General features: G+C 39.4%; 1 protein-coding gene across 3 annotated transcripts; it reads left to right on the top strand.

Moving 5' to 3' along the window:
* Positions 1-787: 787 nt before the first annotated feature.
* On the top strand, positions 788-19,936 carry lifra (LIF receptor subunit alpha a). Of its 3 annotated transcripts, none has more exons than XM_028578134.1 (19): positions 788-934; positions 3,861-3,949; positions 9,781-9,992; positions 10,246-10,382; positions 10,959-11,112; positions 11,426-11,701; positions 11,888-12,014; positions 13,609-13,745; positions 14,687-14,829; positions 15,274-15,427; positions 16,139-16,203; positions 16,543-16,780; positions 17,068-17,253; positions 17,475-17,576; positions 17,741-17,887; positions 18,069-18,206; positions 18,404-18,497; positions 18,722-18,788; positions 18,978-19,936. In XM_028578134.1, the coding sequence occupies exons 3-19, from the start codon at positions 9,887-9,889 to the stop codon at positions 19,653-19,655; spliced, it is 2,949 nt and encodes a 982-aa protein (XP_028433935.1). In that variant the 5' UTR covers positions 788-934; positions 3,861-3,949; positions 9,781-9,886; the 3' UTR covers positions 19,656-19,936. The 3 variants fall into 3 exon arrangements, with proteins under 3 accessions (XP_028433935.1, XP_028433934.1, XP_028433933.1); XM_028578133.1 differs by having other exon boundaries at positions 3,825-3,949; XM_028578132.1 differs by lacking the exon at positions 3,861-3,949.
* Positions 19,937-23,611: the final 3,675 nt, after the last annotated feature.

The following is a 23,611-nucleotide window of genomic DNA, read 5'->3' as shown; positions in this document are numbered from 1 at the left end:
ATTGCCTGACAGATGCTACTTTGTCGATAAAATAACAGAGAAACTTCTCACAGGTACTGGTTGAAACCTCTGTCGGAGCAGAGGCGCAAGGATTCACAACAGTTTATAGTGTTAAATAACACTCTTGGTTCATGGCAACTGAACTAGCTATGACAGAAGAGAGGTGGCGCATCTTTGCCACCTTCACAGCCTTCTGGTATGCGGCTAGACTGTCCCTTAATAAACCCAGTGATACATGTAAATTGTCCTTTTTCCACCTTCGTTCGGCTTGTCAGCAGTGTTGCCTAAGGGCCCTTGTGGTGTCATTTAGCCAGGGGTCCACCTTAGGTTTAATAGATTTAGTCCGAACAGGGGCAATAGAGTCTAGGATTTCTGTGCTTGTGTAATGGAACACAGAGAATGTTATCTGGGGAACATTTTATCATCTTGACCCCACAGTGTTGTCCAATTTTAGACCAAAACAAATGGTCTGGTCTTGAGACCATTCATGGCATAAAACTGTGAGCCCACAAACGATAATGATCACCCACCCCTAATTATCGATTCAGTAATCATTTGGCTGTACAAGTTAAATCAGTTGACAAAATTTCGGATACTGAATATGTTTCTTAAGTTCTATGTTATGATTGAATATTGGGTTTGCGTTATGGCCGTTTTTCCTGTGTGACTTCAACGCAGCACGACAACGCCCTCTCCCCTGTGAAAAACAGTTTAGTGTATGCCTATTGGTTAGTGCAAGCATCAATCAAACGCTATTCCAGTAATCCCAACCCAGAGCCGTCTTTCTCTATCACTCTGTCCCAACCTACTCTGGATTCATAGGGAATGCTCTAACTACTCAGCGCGGGGACAGGTTTTTTAGTACTGGATTATTGGATATATTTAGCGGATACATTTTTAACAGCACTGAAAAGGATTTCTTGCTATATCAGAGGTAATGTTGTCGTTATTTGAACTTATAATAACCGTTTAACGTAGTTCGTAGATGGCAACTAACGTTACTGTAACGTTAACGTTAGCTAGCTGTTTTTTCCAAACAACCGTGGCCTCTTCTGCGTGTGTGTGATGTGGTGGGGTGCTGGACGCTAAGTGAATTTAAAATTACATTTAACTAATCTTTTCCAAATTTGTCTCCCTTGACAAAATGTTTTTTACAAAAGCTACCTAAATGTATGAAGTGTATTCACCGTCTGTCAGTTGTTTATGTTAAGACTTTATACTTATTCACGTTAAATTCATCATGCTGCCCAGTTGCTAATGCTAATGATGCAAAACGTCCTGTGATGGTGCAGTTCGGGATACCTGCTGTATTAGGCACCTTTTCTGCAGGATCAGAATAAAAAAATAGCTATTACACATGAACGCCTACTTTGTGTTTGTGTTGTAGCACATGATTATTATTATTATTATTGTGTAGTTGGGACCCCAAATGTGTGATATGACAGTATGATAATGTATAATTCGTCATCGTGGTTGTTTTGTTCACAAATTGTATAGTCAGATCAACTAATCTTTTATGATAATATCTTAATATTTAGATTACCCAGCCAGTGTGCTCCAGTATGGATGATACGCTGTTTTTAGGACCATGTAACACTATATTGTGATCAAATTAGAATCAAAGAATTATTTATTGCCAAGTAACCCTTGGTGGATGGTGCGTACATAAATAAACACATTAAAGGAAATGAATGTGAAAGAAACTTAAAAAGAAAATTGAGTGTTTTGCTTAATGCACAGAAGAAGAGTTGTTTTGTTGTTGCTGTAAACATAGTATCTTCTCACAGAAAACTGGGTGGGGCAATTATGTCATAAAAAAAAAGAAAATGTAATAAATAGGAATGTCACAATACCGATACCAGTGGAATTTCGCGATTCTCGATACCTGATTCGATACCACAGTAAAAAACAAAACAATAAATCCAATGTACTCCCTTTTATAATGTGCATATCAGTGTAATGATTTCAGTTCACCTGGAACTTCAAAACAGCAAGTTATGTCTGTTCCTAGCACAAGCACTAATGTTAGCTAATGTTAACATTAGGTTCTATGTGATAAATAACGGCACAGAGACTTAAGGCCGGGACACACAGGGCCGATAGTCGGCCGTTGGACAGTTTGGCGAAGTCAGTGACTCGAGTCTGTTCGGTGTGTCCCGCAGGGCAGTCGGGACCATTGACATATATATAATGGACCAATAGACCCCGTTGCTCTGGACGGAGACCAGTGAAGGCTAGTAGAAGCACTTTTCCGGTGATGTCTTGCTTTACTGCGCAGCCTCCAACTGACAGAGACAACGTAAATATGACGTGAGCAACGTGTCTGAAAGTTATAAGTCTTCTGGTAGCTGTGACAAGAGAAATCTCAATCATTCCCAATCTTACAGAGACGGAGAGTGTAGGTATATGTAAGGAGATAACATAAGCACAGGCTAATTATTGCTAACTAAAATGCTAGTTAACATTAGTAATTAAACCTAAAGAGCTCTCGAAACTGCCTGCAAGCTTCTCCTGTACTATATGGTAATTCCTCTATTGTGCGACAGTAAGTCTCGTGGTTATGACACAATCGTTAGCTTATTTTTACAAAAACGTCTGCTACGGAGCTGTAACGTGAGGTACAAGGTAATGGACCCTTTTATACATTGTCGTGTTTCTTTAGAAATAAACAACGGACAAATAGAGTCTTTAAACGCTTCAGATGTAGTATGAAGTTATTCGCAGTCAAGTGACGTGAAAAAAAATGGCGGTCAGTGGAATGCTAACAAGAGGTGATACCTTTGTAGCAACAAAATGGCGCCATCGGAGGTTCGAGTTCTGAAGCAAAGCTTACCCCCTTGGTCGGGACTCACCCGGAAATGGCGACTGAATGAGCGTGACTGGAGTCTGACAAAATCTTGTAAACTGACCTGAAATGAAGACAGATTCAGCAACTGCACAGCCTATTTCTCGCTTAAAATGTTTTCAGAAACACGTTTCAGTGAACTATTTTAGTACAATATAAGATCTTATTTATGTTCTTTTTCCGTTATAACTGGAGAATAAAAGAAAGTTCTGTGTTTGTTCATGTTTCACAAAGAGTTTAACCTGAGCCAGACCGACAACAAAGATAGAAATCATATCACATCCATACAGGGATAGTAGTATAAAGTTGTTAAAACATAATAAAATATATGACACACTGGTATCGGATCGGTACTCGGTATCGGCCGATACGCATGTTCAGGTATCGGAATCGGTATCGGGAAGCAAAAAATGGTATCGGACCATCTCTACCATGGATGTATAAAAAAAACTAGATACAGCGTCTTGTTCATTCCTGATTCACTCATGAAGCCGGATGATCAACGCTGCTTCTGCACTATCTGCACTAAAGACCTCCGCTGGCTGAGCCAGTTTACACTAAACTTGAATTTTGATTCAATTATTTAACCGTGCGTCTCTTCTAGACTTTATCAGACCAAATGGATCAAATTCTGATCGCAAATCGAGTCATTTCGCGGGGGTTGTGACGCTCAAAAATATGTATCCACTAATCTTTTGCCATGTAGTCTATAGGAAGAAATATTTTTGGGCCCCATCACGTGAAGATAAGATAAGATAAGATGCAACTGTTTGTGTGCGTTCCTTGGTACCAGTCACTTGGTTGTCTGTGCTAAAACAAGATCAAACTAGTTTGTATATTTCATTCAGGGTTGGACTGGCATGCTTTTGACTCTTACTATGTGTATTTATTAATCTTAAGATAGTAATTTAGAATCAAAAATCTAAAAGCAAATTGTGTATTTTATAAAGTTTTTTTATTAGTATTTATTTTTTTTTAGTCACTGCTTCAAAGATTTGAATTTACATTCATGAAGGCTTACAGGGAAAGGGAAGGAAGGAAACGGATGTTTGGTTGAGGTCCAAAACCTACACACACAGGACTGAATGTCCCTTCTCCACTGAGGTCAGAGCACCGACATTTCACACAAACACACTCATCTGTTAACTCTCTGTTTTTTCACTTACTCTCTTCCGGTCTTCCTCTCATCCCATTCAAAGGTCAAACATAATTAGCAGCAACTTTAGCTCATGTTTCAAAATAACACCACACTTATATCAGTACACAGAACAGGCACTGTGTGCTTATGTTATTTGGTCCCGGTGGTCATTGTATGACAGTGTAATGACAGCGTTGCTGAGTGTAGGCCGAGAACAGACACACTTTTTCCTGTGTTTGGCGTCAGCTGCCATCCTACACAGTTTTAGTAAAGAAAATAGTATCAGAGTTTTGTTCTTTGTTTTTTAAAATGTGGTTTTGATAGTAAGGTGCTTTAAGGTTGGTGGTTGTACTGTACAAATGGATAAAGATTCTTTTTTTTTTTTTTAAACCCCTTGGGCCATATCTACTACTGCCTGGGGCAAAAATACATATGGAAAAACACTACAGCTCCCATATAAAAGGTTTCATCACAATCTGATGTATATTTAGATAGTGATGAACCTGTCTAAGCTTGTTGTAGTGTTTTCCATGAGTAGTCTTTCTCTCTCCAAGATGTGGAGTAATGATGTAATTAAAGTAATTGTGGCTGCTGTTGGTGGCTGTGTTTCCACTTTTTTTCTCTCTCAAAAATATCAATAGATTAATAAATAATGAACCATTAATTCCGAGGCAACAGTAGCTGAAACACAAAAAAGGCTAGTTATTATGGGAAGTAACATGCCGCAGCCAACACAAACACACACCTACACACTCAAAACAAACATATTGCATAATGTTGCCAGTAACTATGCATATTTTCTGACTTGCACGATAAATAATCTCTGAATTAATACTGCAAATGGGTATGGTGTGTTGTGTATGTCCTGACTGAGTTTGTTCAATATTTTACTACCACCTTGTGTTTAGCTACTGTGGAATTAGTGGGGACAAAGGACGTCTTTTGCATTCAGCAAATTTGGGTTCCGAGAAATGATTGCATCACAGTGTGGTCCGTCCTGCACAGTATTTTTTTTTGTGCGAGTATACCTGGATAAAGGCTGCCTTACACAGTTGAGTAGTCAAACAGAACGGTAGCAAAGTCCAGTGTGGAGAGAGGCAGTGTTTTTTTAGGTAAGTCCTTTCTTTCCTAAAATAGGACTACTGCAGGCATACAGATGAGGTTTAGACTTGATTTTTAAGTAACAGCAATATCCCTGTGGTTTTTGTTTGTGGTCACACTTATTACTGCTACACGGACCAGAGCCCAGCATAGAAGTATTGATTTGTGTGATGGTGTGCATTTGTAGCTATCAGTTTCTTGGTTAGATTTCCCAGAATCAAGGGATGTTTTTACCGCTTCCCATCAGTGCACTATGTTTTTTGTTTTTTTTCGTGCCTCAGATGGTCTTAGGAGATATTGAAGGTTGTCAAATGTGTCAGCCTGGTGCTGAAGTTGGAAAAAATATTTAGCATCCAGGACCCTTTAAACATATAACTGCTCTTTTGATGCGGGGACCTGCAACAGGCTCAGAATCCATTTTGGTTCAGGCACAGAAGTGTGTGAAACATTGACTCCACACAGCTGTATTTATGTTGAGCCATGCCTCTGAATTTCATCTAGAGGTGATGTTTTTAAAGCCAGGAATACACTAGAAGACGTTTAAAATCCTAGCCAACTGTGGAAAGAGCAGCACATTTGAGTTAATAAAAGCCCAAGTGTTCAGATGTCCTTGTTAACCAAGTCAAACTAAAGAAATCACACTAAGAGTAGTGATTGTTTAGCGTGTTTTTTGGCTGCAGAAATAGTTGCTGGATAGAGGCTCTGTATTATCTACATAGTAGTATTAATAGCAGCAGCAGACTTCCAACTTTTACACTACCATAAAAATGCACAGTCAAATCTATTTTTGTGCATTCAAAACCAACAACTGGATGGATGTGACCATTACGTTCATCCATGTAGGTTCCATGGCTGAATAGGAACTTGTTTAAAACCATATGTGAAACCACTTTAGGAGCCAGCAGTAAAAAAACACATCCCGGATTTGAAATTCCTCTTTTACTCTTGCTGCTGCAAAATGATCTAAAGGAAAGAAAATGTCATAGTGTACCACATAATGATTGTCAAGATGTTCTGTATAGATTCATTTAGGCTTCATGCTGTGCTTTGCTGTCATTTAACAGTTATCAATTTAATGGTGTTTTTATTTATTTTTTTGTTTACTTGTTTATAACACTTGTCTTCCTGTACCAAAAGGTTTTCAAAAAACCCTTGGAATATGTTTTATCTGACCCACACACGTTTTTTATTTTGTCCAGTATCCTCTTGTTTTTAGTGTTGCATTTTATTCCTGTGTTTCCGTTCTATCTGTCACTAGAGTCTAGATAAAAATGAAACTAAACTAACTGGCGATTTGGAATAAAACGTTGAGCACTCTGATGGCCACAGCCATCTTAAAAAGTTGTAACCTTGTGCACTTTATTTCCTTTGGCTTATGTTTTCTTAAAGGTGCAATATGTAATACTGACAGCTTGTGTTTAAAATACTTACTGCAGTACAAATTCAAAATACTGGAGAGAGTCGTCTCCGCTGGCCCCTCCTCCCCAGACTCGAAGTTCACGGAGGTTGCCAGGCTGAGACAGCAGCATCCATAAAAATGTTGCTAGACGCTAGTCTCACATAGCCAGACGTTACTCCACAGCACAGCGCAGTGGTTAACGTTAGATGCTGACTATGTTGACAGTCATAGAAGCCCGTGCTCACGCGGAGCTCTGTACCCGACTGACAGACACACTTTTTCGGCTTAGAATTACGGTAGGAACCACTAAAAACCCAACAACCTCACCGTCCTCTCCACTCGACGGACAGACACACTTCCTAGGCTTAGAATTACGGTAGGAAATGCTAAAAATAACACTATCTTGCCGTCCTCTCCACCTGACTGAACACACTTTATTGGCTTAGAATGCGCTGCAAACTCACGGTTCTCTCTTCCCGATTTACAGCCCCCCTCTCCTGGCTTAAAATAACTCACCGTTGTCTGCTACGGCCACTGAACAGTCTACATGTTGTTAACAGCCGTGGCCCTCTTGTCACAGAATGGAAATTTCAGAAGGAAAAAATACTGGCATTAGCATTGTTGTCAGAAAAGATAGTATTTCAACGTAGCATGTTTCCTTAATATCTGATGACGCATTATGGTCATTTTTGGATTTATTACAATAAATATATTACATATTGGACCTTTAAGATTGGTTCATATCATTTTCCAGACACAGTATACATACATACATACATACATACATACATACATACATACATACATGCTTTTGTTTCATTCAAACATTTATCAATTACAAATAATTTACAGGACACATGGTTTTGTGTCACATACATATGCTTTATTTAGTTGACAGTACAAGGTATCTTTTTGGTAGTTAGATAAGCAGGCTGCAAAATGTGTTCCTGTCCTCCTTTCCCATAATGTAAGCTTTCTCTTCTCTGAAATGGAAGTATTTGGCACCTGTAGCAGCTTGTTTTGCTCACTGCATTCATTGTGAAAGGAAAACAACTGTATATCATCCACCATGTCATGGGAAAAAAGATTGAAAGGCTGCGAGGATTTGAGACCAGGGTTGTGTTTTATTCTTGCATCATGATTTCATACCGCATTTAGGATGAAAAGATAGCTTTTTTTTTTCAGCCTCTCTATTGGCAGACACTGGGTTATGAAACCAGATGCAGAAAACATCTCCGCATTTCTTGCATAAGGTTTGCAGTGATCATATTATAAATGAAATGAAATAATCTGCTACGATTATATTAGTTATACTGTACTGTCTGACTGTCTACAATGCATATTCTTGCGTTGTCTTGTCTATTTGACAAAGATGCTTCAGGTTAGGGGTAGACTCTTTTCTTCAGCTATCTAAATCGGACTTTGCTTGGGTGTTGTCTCTATGTATTTTGCATTCAGGTCCTGTTGTTGCAGTAATGGGTTTGGCAGTACTTGAGAGAGCATTGTTTTATCAAGCTACCAAAGAGTTTGACGCCTGTCCCAGCCTGTCCCAAGGGAAACCAGAATAACTGCACTGCAGCTTCTCTGTGACGGTTAAACCCACAATAGCAGTGATTACATACACAAACGTGCACATGCAGGTTCATCAAGGCCAAGGCTCAGAACACAATTGCAAAATCTCCTTTTTTTTTATGGAACAACAATCACATGAATTACAGGCTGGGCCTTGACCTTGTGTCCCCACTCCCCACCTAGATGTTTTGTTAGAAAAGCAACTTGAAACACTTTGTATCTAGTTCTAGTCCCTTTGTATTGCCATTATTACATTAGTGTGGTTTTGTTGAATCCATCCTTACACAATTATTGCATTGCAGGTATTTGGTCATATTCTTAATTAGGACTGCAACAAATTATTAGAATAATCTGCTGATTATTTTTGAGTCATACTTTGGCCAGCTATAAAATGTCAGAAAATAGTGAAAAATGCCCTAAAGCCCAAGGTAATGTCTTTGAATTGATTGTTTTTGTCAGACCAACAGTTCAAAACCAAAAGATATTTAGTTTATTATCACATCCAGTAAGTTAAAGAAAAGCAGCAAATCTGAAGCTGGAACTACTTGATTTTTACCTGAAGGGGGGAAAAAAGTATGCGGTTGTAGTGGGCAGCCAGCTACAGCCAGTGAAGTTGTGGCAGTGTACCTTTCTGGCTGTCTGTGAAAAGAGATGTCTTGACATTAGAAATTAAAACACTGTGCCCTTTTTAATTCAGTATAAATCAGGTAGTGCTGGTGGATGACTATTTCCCTGGAAAAATGTAGTTGTTAATGTACAGCTGTATCCTCATTGCTTCCAGCTGCCTTTAAATAAGCGTGTTTGTGTTTGTCATGCATGTAGTACAAAGACAAGCTTCTATATATTTATAGTGTAGCTGGTGATAGTTTTCTTTGGAGAGTTTGTTAAGTGTACTTTTTATTCCTGTAGTAACTGTTCGTGGGTTCGTTGTCATGCTGAACCCACAGCTGTCATCTGTCTTTGTCCTCAGCTTTACTATCCCTGTCTGCCTGATCTCCATCTTGCTATTCACAATACTAGTAGATAGTAGCATTGTTAGTAGATAAGCAGCAAAACGGAGTGTTCAACATTCAAAAACTACACATGTTGAGATTAGTAAAGGTGAACTGGATAAGGACAGGGGTGAGATTTATAAAAACAGCATTCTCTGGCAAGAGCAAACTAGACAAACCTTGAGAGACATTTAATGAAATTACTGTGTGCACGCCAGAATATTTCATGAATAAGAACAGTATATTTGCATGACTGCAACGTTACAGTTTCCCAACAACTGCCCTCATCTCAACACCACCTAAATAGTATAAAACAGCACTGAGGTCTTACAAGAGTTTTATTTAAACAAATGTTTTAAAATTAGCAACTTTATTACCATGGATTTTGTTGAATGTCCTTGCAGCTTACATGGTACCTTTCTCTTTGCCAGCTGCGACAGTGACGCTGGTATTGTTTTCACCTAAAGAAGCTAATAGTAAGAGTTCTGTCTCAACACGAACAAAAAAACAAAAACAAAATTACATTCACTGAGCCTAACTTCCTGAACTAAAGAACAACATTAGAAAACGTGGTGAAGTGGCTAACACCAGCACAGGACTGAAAAACACTGTTGTGGCTGGTGTTAACCAATCGCAAGATGGTCTCTAGTTTATGTGTGTGTTTTACCAGATCTCTATTGTATTCATCGTACATTTACCGTTTGGTTCTCTCTTCTGCTGTCTTTTTCCACAGTGCATCCTTTACTGTCTTGCTCTCAGGATGTCTAGAATGGTGTTGCTGTAGGGGAGAGGACCACCACCTTACCATCTGCAGACAGTGACCCGGCCAGTTAAACACCATGCCTCGCTTAAGTGTCAGTCCCAGCTCACAGCCTAACTGTAGCCCTGTCTGGCTCATCTCTGTTCTCCTGGGCCTCTTGGCTATACACACTAATGCCAAAGATGGTAAGAACCAAACTGCATTAAGGGCAAATTCCACCCTCAACATTCTGATGAATCAGTGATCAGCAGTGGTCAATGCACAAGCTGTTAAAAGTGTTGACTATTGATGAAATATAGCGGGTCCATATGGGAAAGGTTTGCTCTTTTGTTCTCTGGGGTTGATACTAAAACCATGTTTGCTGATTTAAACTTACACTGTGTGTCTGTGTACTTTGCCATTTAAATCATTTAATACTGTTGCAATCTTTTTTTTCAGTCCTTACTGTACCCCAGCAGGTGAGCCTGTCAGCCAACATGTATACACAGCATCTAACCATATCCTGGCTGGGGGGAGCAGTCACAACCTTTGACCTCATAATTCTAAGAACTGAACTCAATGAAACTGTCTTCTATGTAAGAGCATTTCTTTTTTTTTCCTTAATTTGTTCTCATGCTTTTCTTATTGTACGGTGATGCCACACGTTGGTTAGATTCTCATGTAAAAGGAGCTCTAGCTTAACCAACACATTTTTGCGCAATTGTATAAATAATTTTAGATAAGTTTCCCTTACATTTGTTTTTGTCTTTTAAACAATTGCGACCAAGAAATGTACTGGGTAAAACATTTTACAGTTGGAAAGTACACTTAAGAAACAAATCAAAGTGTGACAAGTGTTTCTAAACATATCTTTGGCATTTCTGTACTTCAATATCTTGTCATTTATTGGCTGACATATGCGTATATGATACAGATATGTCTGCGATGAGCTAATATTAGCCGATATTAATGGTCGGACTCTAAAAGGAGCTTTCAAAGCCATATTTAGTTTATTTGCCTCTGCAGCACATTCAATTATGCTAGTTTATTTGATATTATACATCAGTACAATAATAATTGTTTCTTTTCCTGCTTAAGCTATGACTGTCGTCACCAACAATCATTTACCATTTGTTCTTTCCCTCACTGTGTTTTCTGTGTATTATCTGTAGGAGACGGTGTCTGTGACAATGAATCAGGTGAGTGGTCGGCACCAGTGGAACTGGACCTCAGTTGAACCTCTTCAGTGTACCTCGCTGTCGATCAAAATCCGCTCACGAGATGGACAGACAACAAGTGAATGGAGCAACACTCAGATACTTCAAGGTCAGAGGGGCAATAATGACACCCATATATAATATATTATAGGACACCAGTAACTAGAGAAACATAAATTGCTGCTTTACCTGACCTGTCAATTTGGGATCAACATAATACTTTTGTTCATTTAGGGGGAGCTGAAGCCATTTCAATTTAAATCATTTTTATCTCTAAAATCTCTCTCTTAAGCCAAACAGATGTCTCTTTGTACCTAAATATAGATCTCTATTTATTTGTCCATCTCCTCTTTTGGCATTTTTGGCTATCATTTGACAATTCTAAACACTCTGCTCTCTTCTTTCTCCCTCACTCTCTCCAGGAAGCGATCTCCCGAGCAATGAGAAATTCCAGATGTACCCCCAGGACAGAATTGTACCTGTGGGGGCCAACACCACCTTCTGTTGCATTGTGGAAGAGGGGTTGCTATTTGGTACCATCCATTATGGCAACACAGTCATGAACACAACACGGCTAAGTAGGCGAAGTTTTGCCACTACAGTGGTTAATCAGGAACTTTCCGGCGAGACGGGAACCAACGTCGTCTGTTTTGACAACCAGAGGACAAAGCTGACTGGAGCAGTGGTGTTTGTTGGATGTAAGATGAATAAGTGGATGGAAAAGAAAGAACTGAATTGTGAATGATTGTCATATTTAAGATGGGTGAATGTGCTTGCAGTGGCAGAGAGTGGCAGTTAAGAATTATTTATGTCTATGTTAACCTTTTATTTATATATGTATATGATGAAGCATCTAAGTTTCCGCTTGTTGTCCCCTTCCCCAGATCCACCACTACCCACTGATTTTGTGTGCGAGACTCGTGACTTAACCTCAGCTGTGTGCCAGTGGAAGGAAAAACGAGACACGAACTTGTATAGAAAACGAGGAACACGCTACTCGCTGAACAAGAGGTTGTTAACTCGCAAACCTCATTTGGACTTACACATATACCCGACAAAATGGCTGTAACCCGACCTGAAACCTTATGCTGTGTTGAAAACCGTAGGGCTCAGGTCGGGTAGCAGAACTGTACACACATGCTCATTCACAAAAGGCTACAGATTCTAAAATATATGGAGTAGGACACAAGCTTGACACATCTCTGATTTGGAGAGCAGTTTCTTAACAGTTTACAATCAGCAGAATGATTTAATATGAGTGTAGCTTATAATATGCATGCTTAAATTACATATCTGCTGTCACAAAATGCTGGACCAGATGCACCTTTTCAGGCAGTTCAGTGTTCACATCACCTAATCACTAGAGATGCACCGATAGACCGGCCAGTGACCGGAATTGGCCGGTTTTCACGTGCTCAGCCATAACCGGTGACCGACAGGTCAGTCTGACATATGCCAATTTCATGCCGGTCAATGCTACAATTAACTGACAACATAAGTTATATGAGTTACAGTTCTCAAGGACGCACGCACACACACACGGACGCGACAGCACAGTCTCTTTTTCCTTTCTCTCAAGTTTTCCGCTGTGTGTCGCGCGTACCCGCTCACGGTGTGAAGCACGTGCCTGCGCTATTCTCGCACATGTTGGGAACCTCGTGAATTAACCTGCAACATGTCAGCTGTTTGGAAATTCTTCAGCATCTGTGCAGAAGATAACAAGTTTGCAATATGCAACACCTCTAAGGAAAAAGTAGGGCGTGGAGGGACTACACCAAAAACCCAAATCAAATTTTTTTAGTTGAATATTGGATGTGAAAAGAAGGAAATGGTTCTAACATTGCACTTTAGATGTGTGTGAATATCCCACACCAGGAGTAATTTATATAGTTCTATTTTATAGTGATCCATTATCTGTTCAAAAAAGGTTCTATCAAAGAAAATATTTGTAAATAAATTAAATTGGAATCGGCTAAAATCGGTATCAGCTGGCCTAACTCAAAGAAAATCGGAAATCGAAATTGGCCTAGAAAGTTGTAATCTGTGCATCTCTACTAATCACCACCTAAACAAACCAACAATTGAACTGCTTTTGTTTGAAAGCACCTAAAGATATTATCACCATAAGTAAAAAAAAAAAAATTTACAATACAATGGTATCTATATCTGACACAGTATATTGGAAACTCACAATGGAAAGTCATAATTGTTTGGGACAGAGGAGGCAATAATGGACATCCAGGATGTGGTAAAATGTGACTGTTTTTGAAAGATTATCCTCGCATTATTTATGATTGTTACCCCTGCCTTTCTCTAAAAAGCGTTTTCTCCCCAGAAATAAAATCAAACAGTGAGAGGATGACAAAAAATATAAAGCACTTAGTCACCGCTGGTTGTCTGCCAGACCTTTTACAGGAATTGTCTAGGCTGGCTTGAAGAGACGTTACATTATGAATGTGTTTGGGCCTGTGTCTGCATCTATAGGTTATATCTAGTATCTGAAGTCATTATAATTGTATTTCATTTGGTTGTTTTTATTTTCACATGCTTAGCAAATTTAAATTTAATTCAATTTATTTTTTTATCTGTTATTTTTTCTTTAAAGGAACTGTACTTTGAGCAGCCCAGAGGAGAAGCAGAAAGAGTGTAGCGTGGCCCAGTGGGAGGGTAACTTTACACTGGTAGCTGTAAACCCTCTCGGCCAGTACAGCCTCACTGATTCTGCTGAGATCACTCACAGAGGTAGGTGTATGACCCTTACCTTCTCAAAATCAATGGATGGATTTATACCAATCTGTCAAAGTAAAGGTAAACATAGACATGAAATACTAGCCTCCTACACTCTTTCGCTCAATTTTCATTTGTCTTCAGTACTCCGTCTGGGTTAGCAATATATTCTTGGGTTTTCTCGGACCAAATTTTTGGCAGTCCAATCAGCGAACAGAGGGAGTGGCTGAGAGCGATGACGTTGAGGTTGTGCGCTAGTTTGAGTTTAGTTGTAGTTCCGTAATGGCGGCGGAGAAAGATTTGGTCCGTTGTGGCAATGCTGCCGAATATCTGTAAGTTAAAGCCTGAGCAAGAACAATATTTGCTGAGTTGTGTTGGTGGCCATGATGTTGTGGCCCTCCTCCCCACGGGGTTCGGGATAAGTTAAATTTTCCTGCTAGCGCCGTTAGTGGTCGAGGAGTTGGCTAAGGCTAACACTATCATTACATGTCATTTAGCAGACACTTTTATCCAAAGCAACTCACAATTGCTATATATGTCCGAGGTCGCACGCCTCTGGAGCAACTAGGGGTTAAGTGTTTTGCTCAGGGACACATTGGTTGATGTATCACAGTGGGAATCAAACCCGGGTCTTCCACACCACAGGCAAGTGTCATATCCACTGCACCGTCACCACCACCGCTAGCAATGCTAATGCTAAATATAAGCCGATAGCCTAGTTGTTCTACGTTAGCGATTGGTTATGGCAGATCCAGAGTGGCTCTGGGCAGATCCAATAGTTTTAAATTTCAACAAAGTAACCTCCTTCAAGGAAGTTAACACTTGTCAATGGAGAGTGGCCAGACTCTCTGTACAAATGAAATGTACGAGACTCTGGTAGGACCAGGCTAATGAAATACACGAATAAAAGTTGTTTTTTTTAGTTTACTGATTGTTGTTTCAACCTTTCTCCTCAGTGCACCCAGTTGCACCAGATAACCTAACCTTTGTTGTCCATGCCTGGAATGCCACTGTGTTGTGGCAATGGGAGTATAAGAGCTATCCCTCTTTGGCTCTTGACTGCCAGGTAGAGCTTGCCTCCCAAGGATACAAAACAAAGGTGAGGTGTGTGTGTGTGTGTGTGTGTGTGTGTGTGTGTGTGTGTGTGTGTGTGTGTGTGTGTGTGTGTGTGTGTGTGTGTGTGTGTGTGTGTGTGTGTGTGTGTGTGTGTGTGTGTGTGTGTGTGTGTGTGTGTGTGTGTGTGTGTGTGTGTGTGTGTTGCAGGGGAGGACCACTTGTCTATTTGTTTGCTCTGTCTGTCTCAATGTACAGAACCTTCTTTCTGTTTTTTTTGGTCCATCTTAAATGGATTGTGTATATGCAATATTAGTCAGACAGATCTTCCACTTCCTTCCTTCTACCACATTTCCAATACACATTACAACATACTAATGACCTACTACATTACTTTCTACAAATGCAAGCTTGTACTGGCATGTTTTCTCCATTTGTGTGACCATCACTGCAAACAGTAATATATTCTCATGCATGTGTGTCTGTCCAGCGTACCTTCTCTGGTGTGGGTCTGCGGTCGGTGGTTCTATCAGACCTGTATCCTGATGAGGATTACAATGTTCAAGTCCGCTGCGGTGCCCAGCAGAATTTCTGGAAGTGGGGAAGCTGGAGCAAATCATTTTCCTTTAAAACCAACAATTATGGTAAATGGTTTATTTGAGGTATCTCTTTATTTTGGCAGATAGTTTAGTGATTTAGGGCTGAAACTAATGACCATTTTCATCAGCATCAATCTTGTTCTTATCTTCGGTGAGTGGTTTAGTCTATATAAGCTATACAAATAGTGAAAATGCATATTACAAATTGTCAGAGCCCAAAGTGATGTCTTCATATTTTTTGTTTTGTCTAAGAACTGTCCAAATCCCAAAATAGATTTTTTTTTAAAGTAGCACACATTTTAGAAGCTGGAACTAGTTCATGTTTGGCATTTGTGCCTGATAAAATTAATTAATCATCAATTGTTGACAACAATTGTAATCAATCAATTTTCTGCAGATCGACTGGTTGTTTTAACCCTACCACAAATGGGCATCAATCAAGTGCCTTACCAGGATTCCCTGAGCCGTTTATGTTTAATGAAATAGCTATATATATATATGTATATATATATATATAATCTTAGACCAATTTTTACTAATTGTTCTAAGGTATAACTACGTTTTTTTCTTACTTCTAAAATGTCAGTTATAAAAGACGATAGGGTAGACATTTTATTAAAGCTGTGTAGGTTTCTAGGATCAATAATTAACTTTTCATGTCATCTTTTTATTGCTCTGTTTCAGTAGAAGTGTCACTTAATTGCAATTACAAAACAGTTGTTTTTTCTTTTTTAATTTTTTTTTTGCTTCTCTCAGTTCCAGATGCTCCTGATGTGTGGATGTGGATGAACAAAGACTACACTGGGCAGGTCATTTGGAAGGTATTTTTAGTTTTTGACCTTTGAATTGAATTGATATATATTTTGATTGTGATTGCTTTTACTGCAGAGAGCAGCAGATTTACAGCAACTTCACATAAGCCACAATCCGATGACGCAAGTGCATTGCCTGTCAGGGTTCATCTGTTTTAGTCTTTATTCTTCATCTGTGGCTTTCTTCCTCCTTTCTCCTTTTACTCTCTTTCTCCATTTTGACACGAAGCTTAACATGTTGTGAATATACATCATACAAATGTCTGAAATTGTAAGTAAAAGGGGACTTAAAATTGTCCCTATCTTTCTTTCTCCCCCATTCCTTCCCTTTCACTTGATTTCTTCTAGCCTCTGACACAAAGACAGAGCCATGGTCTGATCACAGGTTATGAAGTTACTCTCTGGAGCCCTGAAGTAAATATCCAGCACACAGAATTGTTTTCACCGGATACTTATGCTGTACCAGTCAACCTCACACAGATCGCTACCCGCAGCAGTGACAACAAGGTCATGGCAACCGTCATTGCAAAGAATGCTGCTGGGGTGTCTCAACCTGCAAGTGTACTTATACCTTTACGTCTAACAGGTATGTGGAAACAGAGTGTTTGGGAGGTTTTGAGTAAGATGCACGTTAGAAGGCAAAAAGTGTTAAGTTTGTTTATTCTTAGAGACACCAGTATAAGTTCATTTGACAGATATGTGTTTAGTCAGTTAAGTGTTTAGGTACTGAGAGCAACTGGATGATTTTTCATTTGTTTTCACAGTCATAAAACTCTTTGTCTCACTTGATAGCAGCAGTCAATTATAAAAGGATAATATCAAGACATGCAGTTTCTACATTGCTGTATACATACTGTATTTTCTTCTTTCCAGATGTGGAACCCCTTACTGTGTCCAGGGCAGTTTATACCGACAGAGGCTTCCCTCTGTTCTGGCAGCGCAATCCCAACGACACCTGGGCTTATGTGGTAGAATGGTATGAAGCTTCCTGCAAGTGGGACTGCCCTGTGGAGTGGATCAAGTTGGCCGCTGGAAACACTAATGTCACCATTAAGTCAGGTCTGTATTACTACAGTCAGTACAGGCTAAAAACTCCACTATATTTGTCCCACTGCTATTCTTGGCTATGAACAGCGTTTAGTAATATAAAAAAGTTTAAAGGAGTTTCACCTTCCCACATACTCAAACTTAACTTTAATCTATAGTATCTGCCAATAGGGGGCTGTCAATTGAAATCATACTGTAATGTAATGCATAATAATCTCTTTCTTTTCCATCAGCCAACTTCCAGCCGGGTGTGAGGTACAACATTTCCCTGTACAGTAGCTCCTCAGAGGCCCCAGAGCTGCTGCAGCATTGGCAGGGATACATGCAGGAGCTGGGTATGGATAGCACTGCATGTGAAAAGCTTATCTTTTTCGAAGAAGCCATGACTTCAGAAATCATACTCTGCATTTTAATTGCTGACTCTTTGTTCGATTATCATTGTTATCCCTCTGACCCATCTCTTCTGTTTTCTTTCCTCCTTTCCTTGCTGCTTCCGCAGTCCCTTCCAGTTCTGTCCTCCTGTCAACCACTCAGCACGACTCTGATGTTGTCCTTACCTGGAGAGAGATCCCGCTGGTCAACAGAAGAGGCTTCCTCCTGGGCTACAACATTTACATCAGTGGTGGCTCCCAGCTCACACTTCTAGGTAATTGCATACACATGCATGCATGCTTTATTATAACATTCATCACAATATGTTGTAGAAAGTGCATTTCGTATCCTGTTAAACTCACACGTTTCTTCTCATTGCTCCCCCCTTCCCCCCATTTCTAATTTTTTCTTTCCATTCCACTCCTCTCTTGTTTTTCACCCTGTCCTTTGAACAGCCAATCTGTCAGATCTAGAAAGCAGGAGCTACACAGTAAAAGGTCTCTCTCAAGGCCTCTATAACTTTACTGTCAAGGCCTACACCTCAGCAGGCGAGGACAAAGGCACCACTGCCTCCATAACGCTGGAGCCATACAGTACGTGAATGTATAGTTATATGTGTATAGCTACGACTGGATACTCAATTGTGTTTATTCTAAGTATTACTTTTACTATTATTTGAGGCTACAAAATATATGTTGTATAAATAAATACTGACAGGTGACCACAGGAAAAATAATCATCTTGCTCTAAGTCCAATATCTGTAATATTTCCACTGTCTTGTTCTGACAGCGGATTGGCTGATCCTAGAAATCTTGGCTTCCCTGGGAATCATAGCCTTACTCCTGGCCGTTGTCACCTTCATTTGCTACAAGAAAAGAAAATGGTGAGACTGTAATGCTTTTATCCTGTTTCTCTCTCTTGTTTGTGTGTGCTCCATGAATAATGTAACAAGTACAAACAAAGCAACAGATGTTGAAAAATACCATATTGGCAAACACCCAGTATAAGCAGCAGCTTATTCTCTACACTGTATTGAAGACAAGCTATTAGGAGGTATTATTTTTTTATGATAATGTATTTTGAAGTGACATGTTGCTTTGTCACCAGGGTGAAAAAGGCGTTCTATCCAGACATACCTGAGCCCAAGCTGTCTGGTGATTGGTCCAGGTCACAGGTACAGTATTTGTCTAATTCAATCTGACCCTCACCACTAAACTCATTGAGTGCTAATTCTATATATAGAACTTATAATTGACCATTCCCTATTTTTTGTGGTTTTTTTATTGTCCCTTGTAAGAAGACTATGAGGCGGTTGTCTCCCGTTTAAACTGACTCAGTAAAGTTCAAACACTGTATCTTACAGGGGCCGTTGGATGTGAAGCCATCTCCCCACAGTTTGGTCCATATGGTAGAAAAGCCTGAGTGGGATTCTAGTAAAGAAGTGCTCGTCGTCATTCCTGAAGAAGACGAGTTTGAAGGAGACGAGCCAGTTGACACAGATGAGCCAACGTCATTACGCTACTACAACCAAGTGGTAGATGAGCGGCCCATAAGACCGCGTTTTCCAGACTCCTCAGATTCGTCTGCATCTTCTTTGGATTCAGCATGCACCGATGTGACGTACACCGGGATCCAGACCTCAGGGTCTTCTTTGGTGTTCCAGCTAGATCCACAGGGCTCTTCTGAGGGCCACCAACCCCAGGCTGATCTGTCTGTTTGTGGAGGAGGAGGAGGAGGTTACCGGCCCCAGATGCAATCTAGAGCCCCAAGTGATGACATAGGCCTAGCATCACCTGAGCCTTTCCTAGAGCCCCAGGCTGCCAGTGCTGGGGACTACAAACCCCAGAGCTCCTGGCATTTTGACTCCCCCGTAGAGGCTGGGGAAAGTGGGGGGCTGGCACTGTCTCTTGGATCCCCCACCTCAGTTGCTTCCACTCAGTTCCTCCTCCCTGATGGAGAGGAACATGCAGAGGAGCAACGACAGCCGTCATCATCGGCAGCAACCTGGTTCACCAACCTACTGTCATCCACAAAACCATGATATCATCTCTCTCTCACTACTAGCAGCCAGGCCGGGGGGGGGTTTAACATAAAACTTTCAGATTCATTACTGTGGCATGACTCAAACAAGCCTAACCCATATGGTCTAGGTAAATATCCCCTCTGATGTAGCACTACATTCTTACAGCTGTACTTTAACAACAGTAATGCTATTTAAGGTGTTATGATGTAGTTAGTTTTCTCTGTCATGCAAATATAAATATAAATAGGTTAGAGATGCACCGATAGATGTCTGCGCTATTCTCGCACATGTAGGGAACCTCGTGAATTAACCTGCAACATGTCAGCTGTTTGGAAATTCTTCAGCGTGTGTGCAGAAGATAACAAGTTTGCAATATGCAACACCTGCAAGGAAAAAGTAGGGCGTGGAGGGACTACACCAAAAACCCAAATCACATTTTTTTTAGTTGGATGTGAAAAGAAGGAAATGTTTCTAACATTGCACTTTAGATGTGTGTGAATTTCCCACACCAGGAGTAATTTATATAGTTCCATTTTATAGTGATCCATTATCTGTTAATAATTTCTGTGTTCTGTGCAAAATGTTCTATTAAAGAAAAGATAGAAAATAAATATTTGTGTGTGCTGTAAAGTGGTTAGAAAAAATGAAATCGGAATCGGCTAAAATCGGTATCTGCTGACCTAACTCAATGAAAATTGGAAATCGGAATCAACCTAGAAAGTTGTAATCGGTGCATCCTCTAAAATCGGTGTATTTATATATCAAAACAGTTCTATTCTGACAACAAAGATTTCTTTATACCACTTTTCAACCATATTTATGGCACCTGATGGCTGTTACGTCCCCTCACTGTCTTTTCCGTGACTAACTATAATGGGCATTTAGCAATGGCATATTCTGTGTTTCAGTTGAGTATCCAGTTTTTGGCTTGCATTTCAGATGTTTTTCTTTCTTGTGATGTGAACTTTACTTCACTACAGAAGAAAACTGAAAGCAAGAAAGATTTAAACCAAATGACGGAACAATAACAGTAATGGACCTTTTTGGAAGAACACTACAAAAGAACAGTTTCAGTAGAAGGTAGCAAAGTAGACAGAAAACCTCTGTTTACAGTATCCATGTCTTCTGCTGGTCTGCCATTGGGATATCCATGCCTGTTTCATGACAGCTTATGAGCTACTGAAAGGAAAGGCATGTGACTGTAAATAAAAATGATACAATTTTAAAGGTATGTAAAGATGGCACTCTCCTGGATCAATACTAAGGTAGCTCCTATTGTTACAGACGTGATCTATTTTTCCCAAATTTACTTTCTAAACAGTGAGATGTTGGATGAGTGATGCATTTGTGAATAAGAAGAATCATTATTTTCCACAGGTACAGGAGTGGTGCTGTCTAGTATGGTCTGGAATTGTGTGGGTGATGAGCCCCTAGATATATACACTGATATAAGCTAGAACATGAATACGAAATATGAGTGTTTTTTGTAGTATTTCCTTTTCTTCGTTAAGAAATGCATTTCACAGTCAGGCCAGTGTCCTTTTTAAATGTTGCTATGTGTTATACATTATCCTCAACTTGATGATTGGTATTGAACAAATTATGAGAACGTATTTACAGTGTTAAATTACCTTGATAAATGTAATGCTTCCAGTCATTTGCACCATATCGCCTTTCACACACTGCCTTGCTCCTAAATGTTACGTATAATGAATAATACAATAGTGCTATTCCGAACTAATCAGAAATATATTGTATTGGACATACAGATTTCACTGGCACTGAGCGTGACGTACAAAGGATGTCTGTTTTTAATCAATTTTAGTTAGTGCTGAAATTTCTAAAGTGTGGTTACATTATGATTGCCATGATTTTACTCTCAGCCCTCTCAGTATATTGGTGTGGTTTTGAGATTTTTTTTTTTTTCTTTATCTTCAAGCTCCGAGAGATGGCCGACAATGCATTTGAAGTTGATTTGCTAAGGCTTGTTTATTTTTAGGGAGATCTAAGTCTACAATACATACAAGTTGTTTTTCTCCAATGTGACTATTTATCTTTTTATTGAAAATGAATTCCTAAATTCCCCTTGTACATTTTGTTACTGGAAAAAGGACCATGGGGAAAGCCTATATTGGGAAACTAGAGAATTTCCAGAAATGCTATCACTTAGCTTTTTTTTGACAAAAATGTGTGGAAATGACCTTGTGAATATTGGTTGCTTGACAGCACTTTGGCATCTCCAGTATGGTTTCAAACACAGGCCACTAATTGCCCGGGTAGACTCCTCATACTTGATTTGCTCTCCACTTGTGTACAGTGTGGGTGTTAAGGATGCACCATTGGCAAGGCTTCCCTAAAGGATCATTATGCAAATATTATCCTTTGACATTGTAATCCAGTGGTAACCCGGATGTTTATTTTATGTTTTTTTTAGAGCCAGGCCCTTGCTTGCCTGTATGGCAGCCTGTGGTTTATTGTTTCTCAGCGCTTCCAGCCAACAAGCTTTAAGTAAGACTACTGTGACATGAATGATGACTTTAGACTCATTATAATGGATGGTTTCACTGATGAACTGATGACAGGCAGGCAGTCCTCTTTGACTACTGAGAAAAATGTATCACTCCTTTCTCTTTGTCTTGTAACACTGATCTGAATTTTACTTGATTATTGGGGGAAATGGTTAAAAGAATTAATCAAAAGCTACAGTACATCTTCTGGCAGTTAAATTGAGTAAAGAGTGAACCAACCAGTTGCATTGTAAGATCAGGGATCAAGTCGAGGCAGTGGAAACGGATGGATATAGTTTTGAGTATTTAAACATGGCTGCCAATTGTTTTCCTTTGAAGCCTGCTTTCCCAAACAAGCACGGCTTTAGAGACTAACCTATGAACGATATGTGTTACCATATACAGTTAATGTGTGTTACGTGCTTTTATGTTGATTTGCATTAACAAGATGGCACCTTTTTTTTTTATACAACTAACTGTAATAATTGTAATTTTCTTTCATTTGTTTCCTTCTTATAATACAAAATTATATTCCCTATATGACAACAGATAAAGCTAATGTTGACTTACCAGCTTTCTTGAGAGAATAAAGGCAAATATTTGTGTTGACGACAACAGATATATATATAAAAAGTCCTATGAAATGTAAATGCATACCACTTTGACTTGTGCTTAAACACATGGGCACCTTTTTAAAGTGTGTCTAAAAAATCATGTAAACTGCATTAGAATTGTGAACCTGTCTTATAATAGTTTAGCCTGCTTTGCATTCCTATCTTATCACTGCAGTGTCACTAACACATTGTAAGTAGGACTAGAGTACTCATCATGCAGATTCATATAGTACATATACTGCTGACATGCAATTTTCCATTTTTTCCCATTGTCCAGCCACATTTTCATTTGGAGCCTATGTTTACACTGTAGAACATTATTTTTTTTTCTTTTATACAGCAAGGTACTCTTGCTGCCTTACACATCTTCATCTCTGGCCTCAGATGTTTTTGCGAAACCGATGCATGTTGTATAAACTATTTCTAAAAAAAAAACAGTGGCTCATAAATCCTTTAAACTCCATGTTTATGTTACCCTATAGCTATAAAACACTAACACTGACTAAAGTTGTGCACAACAACATGGATGAAGTATTGTGCACCTGAAAAAGGCTCACATTTCATATTTTGCAGAATATTTTACTATTGATTGAATTAAAAGAGAGAGTGAAGTGCTTCTGAGTGAAAAAAATAAATGTTAACACTAATAACACAAATCGATTGAAATGCTACTTGTTTAAAGGCAATAAAAATATTTTTCTGGCCACTTGTCAGTTTGTCAGTGTTTTTTAATTGTGGCGTTTGGTGTAGCTTCATCATCTGCTTTACGTTTACCTGGCAGTCCTTGCTTTGATAGCAGTGCAGTAAAACCAGTGGTGTAGTCTACGTGATACGCAAGTATATGCAGTATACC

This window comes from Perca flavescens, chromosome 5, assembly GCF_004354835.1.
Source record: "Perca flavescens isolate YP-PL-M2 chromosome 5, PFLA_1.0, whole genome shotgun sequence".
In the NCBI taxonomy this organism is placed as follows: Eukaryota; Metazoa; Chordata; class Actinopteri; order Perciformes; family Percidae; genus Perca; species Perca flavescens.
The sequence above is the reverse complement of the archived record's forward strand: the minus strand, read 5'-3'. Positions and strand labels throughout refer to the sequence as shown.

Bases quoted from the DNA above. Each gene is read 5' to 3' on its own strand.
- lifra (XM_028578132.1), top strand. From the start codon at position 9,887: ATGCCTCGCTTAAGTGTCAGTCCCAGCTCACAGCCTAACTGTAGCCCT. The intron at 11,113-11,425 runs GTCAGAGGGGCA...CACTCTCTCCAG, and splicing joins CAACACTCAGATACTTCAAG to GAAGCGATCTCCCGAGCAAT. The intron at 14,830-15,273 runs GTGAGGTGTGTG...GTGTCTGTCCAG, and splicing joins CCCAAGGATACAAAACAAAG to CGTACCTTCTCTGGTGTGGG.